Source organism: Mchenga conophoros, linkage group LG23 (genome assembly GCF_057382185.1).
Source record: "Mchenga conophoros isolate Kocher_MC1m ecotype Shallow Benthic linkage group LG23, M_conophoros_male_GT1.1, whole genome shotgun sequence".
Taxonomy (NCBI): domain Eukaryota; kingdom Metazoa; phylum Chordata; class Actinopteri; order Cichliformes; family Cichlidae; genus Mchenga; species Mchenga conophoros.
In genome coordinates this window covers 9,677,163-9,689,538 of record NC_140547.1, presented here as the reverse complement: position 1 = coordinate 9,689,538, position 12,376 = coordinate 9,677,163, and the positions used below count along the sequence as shown (strand labels likewise).

At 39.0% G+C, this 12,376-nt stretch overlaps 1 protein-coding gene across 2 annotated transcripts; it reads left to right on the top strand.

Annotated features, from left to right (window-relative positions):
* Nucleotides 1–2,417: 2,417 nt before the first annotated feature.
* cltrn (collectrin, amino acid transport regulator) lies at nt 2,418–8,947 on the top strand. 2 transcript variants are annotated; one of them, XM_085263672.1, is made up of 6 exons: nt 2,432–2,755; nt 3,201–3,259; nt 5,408–5,493; nt 5,617–5,730; nt 8,126–8,320; nt 8,408–8,947. In XM_085263672.1, the coding sequence occupies exons 1-6, from the start codon at nt 2,689–2,691 to the stop codon at nt 8,535–8,537; spliced, it is 651 nt and encodes a 216-aa protein (XP_085119798.1). In that variant the 5' UTR covers nt 2,432–2,688; the 3' UTR covers nt 8,538–8,947. The 2 variants fall into 2 exon arrangements, with proteins under 2 accessions (XP_085119799.1, XP_085119798.1); XM_085263673.1 differs by lacking the exon at nt 3,201–3,259 and having other exon boundaries at nt 2,418–2,755.
* Nucleotides 8,948–12,376: the final 3,429 nt, after the last annotated feature.

The following is a 12,376-nucleotide window of genomic DNA, read 5'->3' as shown; positions in this document are numbered from 1 at the left end:
CCATGGAGACTTTTTCCTTCCAGAGATAACCTTCACCTTAATGGGAGCAATAGTGTCCATTACATTTAACATGTTAGCATTGAAGCTATTGACGAGCTCAAGCATACTTTTCTGAGACAGTGGTTAAAAAATTAACCTAACAGCCAATGAGGAAGAATGGATCATTAACCTTATATAAGTGCCAGCTTAGATATTGATTGACTGAATAACTGAAAGTGTTTGCAAAGGCTTTTTCAGTAAAGAGGATGAGAATGAGTTCACTGGGATCTGTTGTGGGAGATTTTAATTCTGCATGACATAGCAAAGCTAGGTTAGACCTGATTACCATGTAGGGAGGAACAGGGAGTGTGGAGAGTACAGTTTGTCCTGCTTGACTCTGACCGAGCAGGACTGGGTCAGAAAGGACAGAGAGTGCTGGGATGATTTCACCTGTATCCCAAATCAGACTTTTGGGCTTAACCCTCACGCAACCAAAATATTTTAGTGACTAAAATAATCAAGTGACTTCGCTTCGTTTCATACAGAAGTACTGTTTTGTGTATCATACTTGTACTCTTTCCTTTATCTGTGATATTTATTCTGATAACATGATTTTCAAGGGGTTTGAATCCACCGTCCGGTGTGTGTGTAGTCTCCATATGCTGTCCATGTCTGGGTGGGTTCTCTCCAGGTACTCAGAGATACTCCCACAGTCCAAAACATGCAGTTACAGTATGGGATTAGCTTCACTGCTAATTCTGAATTGGCCACAAGTATGAATGTGAGTGCAAATGGTTTTCTGCACCCTGCCTCTCACCCTGTGGCAGCTGGGATATGCTCCATGTTTTCAAGTTAACTAGTAAACCCAACTCATCTCCTTCAGCTGAGCTGTTTGCGTCCTCATTTTGTGCATCAAGTATCCTCAAGGCTTCTCCTGCAGTCAATCTTGCTACCTCATTTCATGATCTAGTGTAAACATATGGCTGGGTCGCCGGCGGGTTAAATGAACTGCACCTGAAATGGACCTGTTCTGCTTATCCTTATTTTCTAGCCTCTTAGAATGCATAATGAGATTGTTGTTTTTCATATCCTTGATTTGTCATAGGTGATAAAGACCCTTCTTGTTTAAATCCTGTCATTGCAATCCTGTCAAGTTCCTGAAGGGCTGGCAAATATGAGAAATCTGACTCTGGAGTACTGCCCTGTCTCTCTCTCTTTTTGACTTTTATTTCTATGGCACATGCACTCTGATACCAGCAGTGATCATGTTTACCACCACTTACCAACAGCAGCACTGCTTTAGAACAGAAACCATCGAGCCTTTGCAAAGATCACGGCTCCTCGAGATAGTTTAATACCTGTGGCTAGGTGAGGGGATTTTGTAAATGCTGTGCAAGGATTTATAAGTGGGGCTCAGGGTTCCAGGCTTAAACAACAACAACAACAACAACAACTGTACTACAACTACACCCTGTGTGTTGCACTATTTGCTCTTCTTCTAAATTCCTCTGTTAGTTTCACCTTTAATGTTTTAATGTTGTTTTCTTTTAAAATGAAAGGTAACAGTTTACATATCATATCATATCATATCGTATATGTAAAAATAAAAATATGGAACTGGAAAAAATGATAAGAGATCCACTTCTATTAATTAGTAGATGCTATATTCTGTTAGGATGCCTGGGTCGTTGACCCAGGGGTTTTGAGTTTATTATATTATTTATACTTTCTAGTCTTTGGTTTCTTTGAGTTCTGTCTTATAGTTTATGTCTCTGTCTTCTCTAGCTGCTCTGTCTCCCCTGTCAGCTGTATCCCCTTGTCTAGTTCGCGTCTCTGTGTATCCTTAGTTCCTATATCCCCGTGTCCAGTCAGTGTCTGTGTCTGCCCTGGTCCCACGTCTCTGTTCCCTCTGTTGCAGTGCGTGCGAGTCTGTGTCTTTGTTCAGTCTGTGTTATGTGTTTCCTGTTTTACTTTGAAAGTCCATGTCTGATGTTAATGTGTCTGGTTTTGCTTCCCCTTGTCTCGTTAGGCGTGATTTGCCCCAGCTGTGTTTCCCTCCTGTTACCCATTCCCTGATTGCTCCCTCTGTGTATTTAAGCCCTGTGTTTCTCTGTGTCCGTGTTGTGATCTACCGGTTACTTTGCTGTGTGTTTTGTCAATCCGCTGGTGTTAGTTTATTTTTGAGTTTTTCCAGTTATGTTATGTTTGCGTTCAGCATTAAAGCTGTTTTGGTTTAAGTTCTGTCTCCGGAGTCTGCACCTTGGGTCCTATCCCTGTCCGCACACAGCCGACACCTAACATATTCTTTCCCAGGCTGTTTCTGTTTCTAGGGGTCACTACTTATTATACCATTTTAAGTGGCTGTAACTTGGAAGTTCACACACTGTGCTATACTAGGTAAATAGAAACAGACTGGGCCGTTCTGTTCTCCTCTGGGAGGTCTGCCTCTATCACATTAGACCTATCTGGCTCCTTTGGAAAGCATGAACAAACAGCGCCCACTTGACTGTTTCCATGCAGTGCAGCGCAGTGACAGCCATTGTTTTTTACAGAGAGGACAGATTAGTTCAGGTGTGTCTTGGCTTAACCATTAAACCCAGGCTTTATCCAGTTAAATCCTCTGCCGACCTCTTTAGATCGGTGAATGCTGGGACCTTTGCCTGAGCTTTTACAGCATTGTGCTATTCTGCTTTTTGTTTTCTGGGAAAAATGTTGGAAAAGATCTTGCTCCTGCTCAGTTTGTCACTTTCTGTGGCAGAAGGGCTCTGTAAACCAGGTAAGGCTCTTAAAATGTAACCTTTGGTCAAATATTGTGTGTTCACATTTTTAAAAAAAATACATAAATTCATTAATATGAGTAAACACAGGCTTTGTGTACAGGAGTTTTATCCCTTCTTAGCCCAGAAGTGAGTGTGGAATGCAGCTTCTAATCTATTTACTGGAACAAAGTCAGATTAGACACATAACTTAGCATTTACCTCACAACAAGGGTTTCATTCATTCCATTGTGATTGTAGACTTGAACAATGATCCTAAAATTGCTAATCTACAACCAAACTATGAGGAAATAGCTGAGAGAGACTAAATTTGACGCTGCTGCTCTTGGGATTCAGTCTATCAGCACAGGAAAGATAAACTGCAGCAGCTACACTTCTCATCTAAAGCCTAGCACAGCAATTCATGGCACGCAGAGGACATTTCAGTCTGTTTTATCTTTATAGGTGTTGGAGAAGCCTACAAAGTTCGATTCAGCATCAAAACCGCACTGGGAGATCAAGCTGTATGTATATATTTAAATATTCCTCCACATCCTCAGATCGCTCTTCTTGCCATAAACAGCTCTGACTTCATAATATTAAAAACAGGAATGCAATCCCATTCCCTAAAAAATTTGAATGTTTTGTGAATTATAAATAAAGAAAGTAATGATTTCCAACCTATATTTACAAAGAAAATGTGGTGGAACTGAGAAATGTGATCATTCATGTCCAGCATTACAATCAGTTGAAGTTCCAGGTGCAACAATAGACCAGAAAAGTTGTGTAATGCTAAAAAAAAAACAAAAAAACAAGCAATACACCCCCAAACACCTGCTTTGGACACATCTTAGTAATTAGATAAACAGGATTACGTTAAAAAAAAACCATGCTAGGCAGGGTAAGTCTTTCGACACAGGGAGAATTTCAATACTCTGGCACAGATTTGTGGAACAAAGAGGAAACAGAGAGAATTTTAATCTTCTACAGTACACTGATCATAGATAATATCATTAATGTTTCAGAGAATCCAGCAAAATCTCTGTACGCAAGAGAAAAGGGCTGCAAATCACTGCTGAATGGCTGTCATGCCCTCAGAGAACACTTTAATATAAATCAGACATGAATCTGGAGTGAACATCACCACATGGGCTCAGGAATACTTTTGAAAGTTCAAAGTGTACCATGCAAATAAAAAATACATGCAGAAACAAGATCCAGAGATGCTGCTGTCTCCGTTTATGCAGCTCATTCAAAAGAGATTGAGACAAAGAGGAAAAACCTCCTGAACAGCTTTCCTCTTTAAGATCTGTGATGGCCCTGAGTGCTTTTGTGAAGATACCATGGGCAACTTGCAAATCTTTAAAGGCACCGTTGAAACTCAATGATGCACTCACTAGCCACTTTATTAGGACCTGTTTCTATCTGCCTTAATCCTTTATCTCAACAAAGCGGCGAAAACATTTCTTCAGAGTTTTATGCAGCGACTGCAAATTTTGTACGCACATCCATTATGTGAATCTCCCTTTGCACATTCCAAAGGTGTCTGTTGGGCATTTAAATCAACTGTGTTGGATCAAGGACACATCTAAAACCTGCAGGACACCGGCCCTCAAGGCCTGGAGTTGGACACCCCTGATTTAGACCAAATTCTGACCTTATTAATCCTCATCTTTCTAATCTTCTATTGTCCAGTTTCCTGCTCTTAGCTGACAGGAGTGCTTCCCGGTGTGGTCTTCTGCTTTCTGCTTCAAGATTTGGTGTGCTATGCGTCGAGAGATCATCTTCTGTGTGGTTGTAACTAGCAGTTATGAGTTGCTTTTGCCTTCTTGTTAACTCAAAGCAGTCTGGTCATTGTTCTCTGACCCTTTGCATCAACAAGGCATTTTCACATAGAGAACTGCTGCTTACTGGATATTTTCTCTCTGTTTTCTGGACTGTTTTTTTTGTTACAGATGGTTGTGTGCGAACATCTAAGCAAATCAGAAATTCCTGAAATACCGTACTCAGAACCCGGACGTGTGGCATTAAAAGCCACTGACATGCATGCTTGCGTGTGGTTGGACAATTAGATATGTATGCTGATGAGCAGTTAAACAGATGTACCTAATAAGGTGGTCACGATTGCATACGTAGATTTTAAAATTGAAAGTCTTGCTTATTTCAGCAAGAACACATCGCACATTCGTTGGGTACTGCAGCAGATAAAATCGAGAATCGAGAGATTAAACGTCTGTTCAGACCTGTTAGGCATTATAACCGTTCTGCACATTATGAGGGAACAAATATGACAGAGGAGGCCTCAAATATCTGCAGGGACACAGCAGCAGTAAGTGTTGGGAAATTTCCAAATACTTACAGAGGGAGTAGAAATGCTACTTTTCCAATTTAAATGCAACTTGCTGATGGTATGAAGTTTAAGACACACACACACACACACACACACACACACACACACACCAATATTAACTAATTTCCAAATCATTAACTTCTGCTTTTATTAATATTTTACACGCCATCATTTTAGAGTCATGGTTACAATCAAGTGCTTAATATTATCCAGAATTCTCTTAAAGTGCATGTGACTGCTTAATATGAGGCCAAGGTCCATGTGGCGAACAGTTAACCTTTGCTGAAAAACAGTCCCTAATCTGATGTTGCTGATTTTGCAGTATCCCTGGAACAAAAATGAAATGTTCCTTTTCCGGGCCGCTCTGGCTTTTGCCATGAGGGATTTCACTAACGGAGAAGAATTTGGGTAAGACTGTTTTTGTGTCATCTGTTCTTAAACAGTTGTAAAAACATAATAGAACATCTCTTAACACGATAGGTGACTCACATTTTATAACTTCGCTTTCATTGTCTTGTAAAACTTCACCAGGGTTTCAGACATCCATCCGTGTAACGAGACTCAGAGAGTGTCCTTCTGGTTTGTGGTGACGAGGCCGAACACCATGGCTCTTGTTGATAAAGGAACTGTGGAGATGGCTATAAAGTAATCACATGCTACAGTTTTAGTTATTGGTACTACTATTGTTATATTTTCTTCTTAGCTGGATGTAAATAATGGATGTTAAAGTATTTTTCTTAAACATTTATTACCCATTTTATCATTTCCTAGAAAATTCTAAAATGACTAATAACTAATGGGTTTTCCAAATAAATATGAATGGGGGCGTAATTATGTTCCCAATGAATGTTTGGCTCACATATGGTGCGAAAGTGCAGCTTTCTAGATTATGTAGCGCAGGAACAGGTGTGTCGTGACATTTTTTATATTTTGCTTTAACACGTGTGCCTGTGTCATGGCTTTTGGTTACTCTCTCACACAAGATTTGCCACTGCCAGAGGTTTGTTTTCTTTTGAACAAGGCTTCAAAGCTCCAACCTAAACCATAAACCACAAACCTGATCACTAACCTTAACACTTCAAACACTTTGCTTTCAAACACCATCTATTTTATGTATGCATGCATGAGCAGGTTTACCCTGGGTTATGCAGTGTGGCCATAGAAACTAAGTCGATCCCTTTTATTTTTATGAAGTAACAGGTTATTTTTGTACTTAAGTGAACATAATTTCCCTCATGTGGGTAATGAGCATTCTCATTTAAACATTTCCATCCGTCCATCACACTTTTCTGGTCACCAGTCCATTACAGGGGAAACAGAGAGAGACGGCTGTTCATGCACAACCAGCCTCAACCAGCCATTAACATCCACTATTTTAATGGATCACAATAACTGATACAGAAAGCAGTAGAATTTATTTAAAAAGCGAACAAATATTTTTAGTAACCCCCCCAAAAAGCGCCAAACAAATCCTCTGTTTCTACTGTAAATGCATGTGTTATGTAGAGCAGCATAACTTAAGGCAGGTGCTCTTCACCATTTTTGTGTTTTTAACATTTACGGTTAGCATTTATGAAGCTCAAATTTTGTATGGGACTTTGCACTGAACCACTACTCCTTTGTACTGGGACGAGTCACTTCATAAATGTTTGGTCAACTAGCGTGTTTATTTCCAGCTGGCATCTTATCTTTGGAGGTTTTCCAGGCTCATATCTAGGAGGAGACTCACAGGCAGACTTTGGAATCACAGATTTCCCAAGATTCTGGCACAAATTCACCAGCTTGTAGAATTTATGTGGGAAGTCAGGGTATTTTGAAGCTTTTTTTCCTGTACAGGAACGATAAGGTCAGCTAATTTAAAAAAAAAAGTTTTAAAATTGTAGTTTGAATTCAAACTACAGCCAATGTTTTTATACAGTTTAATACCTGTAAGAATGCATTGATTACTATTTCTGATCCTCGGCAGCCTTGGCCCACTTCAGTAGCTTCTGTGTCCAGCTTGTACAGCAGGTCCTGCAGAGGAACTGGCCAACTGCAAACTAACTTAATGGGTTCGCAGTGTGTATACCACTCACTGTTGAGGCACTGCTGTGTTAACTTGGCATACTTTCACCACCTCCTCTTGTCTGCCTCCTTAATGCATTCGTTTCAGGGGATGCTAAGTTCTAAGACGACAAACTGGTTTCAAAGCTTCCAAAAAACAGTTCCAGCCCCAGGTCAACCTAAAAGTTAAAAACAGTTTTATCACTCATGATAAAAAATGCTTTTGTGTGTGACTCATCAGTTTTAAGAAGTACTTAGAGATCCCCTGGAGGATGTACTGTACTGAGAAATGACCCTGACCGGAGGAAAGAGTTTAAAATCGGCTACATTTAAGCATTACTGAAACACTGTTGCATGAACACGTGGAGCAAAAGTGTGACTTTAACGTCCGCATACTTGTGTTTTTGACACAAAGTTGCAAATCTTTAAGTATTTGGCCAATGAAACACTTTGTGATTTTTGTCTCTGCGCACCACTACAGTGGATTTTATCTGGATATGATAAAAATGCAGCTTTAATTAAAGCTGCATTAACCTCAATTGCAGCCACTTTTATGTATTTTCAGAGAAATTGGACAACTGACTGTCAAGTAGTTGAGAAATGACTTGCATTTTGTGGCCTTAATGCTCAACATGACGTCCAAAGAACAAGTGAAAGAGGCCATCGTTAGGCTTGGAAAATCTAAATAAATCCATCAGGGAGAGATTCATTAAAAAGAATGAATGCACAGACCAGCTCAGCAACACTAAAAGACCCTAAAGACCACAGAAGATAACTGATGAAGTGCATGATAACAGAATTGTTTCTAAAGTTAAGAAAATGTTTGGACAACCAGAACGATGGGAAGAGAAAAGTATTTCTAGATCTACTGGATTTAATCAACTTAGGTGGTGTAAAGAGGCAAAACTGTAAAAACTGTGTTGCTGTCCAGAGTCAGTGCAGTTTTGCCTTTTCCAGAATAATCCCCTTAAATGAAATCTTTTTTTTTGTCCAATAGAAAATCGAGAAATCGAATCAACGGTGCTTTTCTGCTAACAGATAAAACTCTGGAGTTCGTTGGCATCTATCCCACTCTGGCAGCACCGGTCTCCCCTGACACCCCTCCGTGGCTCATTGTCTTCGGGGTGGTCATGGGTGCAGTTAGCGTCGGCATCATCGCCCTGCTTGTGTATCCTCTGGTCCAAAGAAAACTGTGAGCAGATGACTGTGGATGTATTTAATTTAGCTTTTTGAAAATATGATAACTGAGCTTCATTTGATCTGCTCATTCTTTTTGTAGGAAGAAAAACATGGATGCAGATGACGAGGACAGCGACGAAGAGACAGGGGTGAAAACGGCTGAAAACGGTGCAAATGACGGTATTTATAACTCGACGTTCTCGGACGATGAGCGATTCACGCAGATGTAAAGTGCTCTTATAAAAAAACTGCCGTGCCACAGTGTGAAAAATTATGTGATTTTCTTTAAAGTTTCTAATGTAATTCATTTCAGTTTTGACATGTTAATTTGCTGGGCCTTTCAATACAATAATCACAGGCTGCCTTAAACAAATCCGGTGTTTCACACTATTTAACTGCCGTTTTACAAATAAATGTGTTTTTTCCCCTCAACCAAAGTGTTGAAGGATGATTTATCAAAGATCTCTGTATGACGGGTTGTGTTAAGATATTTTGCCAAAGTGGGGTCTATATACTAACCATTTACAACCAGTCAAATGGTCCCATTTATGAAGAAGGCTCATTCCTACCTTTGTAAGTCTAGGAGGCCTGGCTTTATGATTACCTTTGAAGGAATTCAATAAAATCCTCTGTTAAACCACTCATGGTTCCTTATCTGCACTCTGTGTTGGTACAAAGTTTCAAGATTATGTGTGAACAGGTGTTTAAACTGCAATGTTTGACTTGCTGTATTCTGCCTCCCTGCAGGGCATTTCCCTCAAATGATTTAACACCGGTGACCTTTCACAGGTAGTAAACTGTTACCAGTAATTCTGGTAAAGAGTCTGGTCATATTACTGGTATTTCCGAGTAACATAAAAGACATTATTAAAGACGATGTGACACTCTATAGATTTTTCTTCAGAGTTCTGTAAAGATGTTGAATATCCCACCCCTCTCACCAAAGAGCCAATCAACAGCTAAACCTAGAAACATACGAGCCAATCACGATGCAGCATTGACTCAGTAGCGCTTGACAGCTCTGTGCTGGCAGGTAAATCCACTTGTTAATGAAATTGTAGCTTGTATGCAGCTGCATTCGTTCGGTGCTCTCATGGGATCAGCAGAGATGATGAATTTGTTGGCACTTACCGGATTAAGACTAATAAAGTCTTAATGCTGATGGTGGAAAAAAGAGCTTTATAGCTTATCTGGTGCAAATTCACCAAACATTTGAACATTTTTAAAAATCACATTTGATATTTGGTTTCATAAATGCAGTTTTGATGCCACAGTGGTAACATTTATGGATGTCTATCTTTAGAGAGGGGCAATAACACCACTAAATAGGCACTTCTAAGTTAACATGTGGTAAAAAGTAAATGACCTGGTTCTTATATAGAGCTGTTCTACTCTGCTTGAGCACTCAAAGCACTTTGTTCAACTTGCCTCATTCATCCATTCACAAAAACACTTTTTTTCATGCCTAAGTGGTTTCTATCTAATATTCACACTCAAATGAACTCTTTGAGAGCAACTTGGTGTTCAGTAACTTGCCCAAGGAGACTTAGTGACTAACTCAGAAATAATTCCAGTTGATGGTATTCTAATTTACAGAATAATTACAGCTTATTAAACATTCATATGGCTCTAAGGGTTGTGGTAACTTTTCCAAATCTGTTTTTGACTTTGAATAAAATTATACAGATAAATAATCTGACTAAACGGAAGATATTTCTATTTATATGTATGCAGGCTGACTTTCTAGAAACTTAAGTTAACTTTCCAGACACACTGGACCCATTTGTTAATCAATAATGTGACCAAAGGGATGTTTGCAGATTTTTTTTTTAGGAGGACCCATAGCAGCAATGCTGTGGCCATTGTTCTGGAGGAAACATGCTATATGCTATATGTAAAAGAGCAAACTGTTTTTAAAAAAAAAGCAAATACAGAACTTTATATGCAGCCATGACAGTGATGAAAATTTCTGATTCCTCATTTTATTGACCTGGCCTTTTCACTTTCTCTGTTTGGTATTCTTACTCTTAAAATCCATGTCAAGCTATGCACTAAGGTTATAGGTGCCATCCTTAAAACACAAAAGGTTTTCTCTTTGTTTTTGACCCTTAGCATCCCTCATATATTGAGTTCCAGATGGTTCCACTGGGGTAAAGGATTACTCTTCCTAAAAATAAAAAAAAAAGCTTTTTGTAAAAATTGTTTTTTTCCCCATGATTCAAGGGAACAGTTTTTAGGGTGTTTACAAGCATTAAGGTTTTTCTGTGCTAAAAGGTCACCGCGTGAGCCATTATGAGAACAGTTTGAGTGGTTTGAGTTTGATGGGTGCTGTATTTATTCAAACTGGTTTGCACAGATGAGCAGCTATATCATACTTAACACAGAGGACGGAGGCTCAGGCAACACGGCCATCGTAAGAGACCACATCTCGAGAAATGTTCTTGAGATATCCCTCCCAAGACAATACTTAAAACCAGACTTGGAAAATGGACATAACCCCGAGGGACCTGAATGAAATAATCAGAAGATGCCCGGCAACCTCAAAACATTAAATAAACAAACAAACCAGAAAACTAGCCACATTTCACTGGTTTCTCCAGTATCAGCTAAGAGCTGGCTTTTTAGTCCCCCCCAAAAAAATCATAGAAGAAATAATCACATCGACCTAAATTTACAGTTTTCAACCAGAATTTAACGCAACTACAAGGAAAGTGGCGCCATCTCGCGGTGCCATTTAGCAATTGCAGCATGCAAGGTATTTATGAATTTTCAATGAAGCATAAGTTACCGACACATACTTTTATCCGGGCCTAGTTGCTATGGTAAAATTAACCTTTATGACCGGAAGTATGACATAGTTACCTTTCTTTTTTTAATAAGCTTTTCTATTTTATTAGAAAATATAATCTAAGTGTGGGAGGATAAAAAAATTAAACAGCTTTAAGTCTCTTTCGTTTCTGATCCCCTTGCTGAATAATTTTCACACTGCCCGATTTGTATCTAGTTGAAGTGTGTTTTGAATTTTATGAATTTTTAGCTCTAAAAAACAAGAGAACTGTCATTTTCTTCTTCTTAATTATCAGTAACTATTTCCAGCTTTTCCTTTGTAATTTTCCAGCTGCAGTCCTTATGTTTTAACTTCAGGTGGCACCATTGTACTGTCAGATATTGTTTCCTGGCCCAACGCTGGGGTCTTATTCTTCACAGCACTTTTCTCAGCATCCCTTAAAGTGTTCATAAATGTACCTTTAAAGCATTTGAATTTCAAACATATTTTAATTTACTGTTATTTTATTTTTGTCTGACTACTTTTGAAGTGATAGCACAGCTCGACTTTCTCATTCTAACTTGTGTCTATATTTAGTTGATTATTAGATTCAGTGCGTTCTTGTGATCTGGGAGGAAACGTGTCATTGCTACAGCAATATCTGGCAGTACCATGCCAGACGATGCGCAGCATCCTGATAATATGCTGTGTGGTGATGGCGATTTATCATCTGGCCCGTTCCTTTTATTCTGCATTTCATTGTCTTGCCTCTTTTTTTTTCCTTGTCAGAAAGCCAAAGGTTTTCTGTCAAATTTAATTTGAGAAGCAATCCAATCTTATTAAAACTGAGGCTGATTAAGACCTAAATTCCCACTACAGAGGAAGCCAGGACAGGGGAAAAACTGAAGAAAGTAAAAATTGCTTTACGATGTTATAGAAAATAATGTTATTTTAATAACTCATTCTGATACCCCCTGAATAATAAATTAGGTTTGAAATAGCTATAGAAATGAGTCATTGTCAGAATGACAAACTGCCTGAATAACATTACCAAATCTCAAAGTAAATGATTATTTTTCTGTTGCCTGTGTTCTGGGCTCATCACAAGAACAATGGCTGTGTGTACTGTGTCGCATAATGGCTTTTGCCTAATTTTGTCTCTTTAAAAGGTGGGAGATAAATAAGCCTCTGGAGATAATTCTAGACGGCCAAACACAATGGTGAATTATAAATAATCTTGCGTGGGAGAAATTACGGGAAATTGTATAGTGTAAGCTCGTGTCTGCAACAGTTTAACTGAAA

Excerpts from the sequence above, each read along its gene's own strand:
- cltrn (XM_085263673.1), top strand. The coding sequence starts at position 2,624 with ATGCTGGGACCTTTGCCTGAGCTTTTACAGCATTGTGCTATTCTGCTT. Across the intron at positions 5,494-5,616 it reads ACTAACGGAGAAGAATTTGG|GGTTTCAGACATCCATCCGT; the intron begins GTAAGACTGTTT and ends AAACTTCACCAG. Across the intron at positions 8,321-8,407 it reads CCTCTGGTCCAAAGAAAACT|GAAGAAAAACATGGATGCAG; the intron begins GTGAGCAGATGA and ends TTCTTTTTGTAG.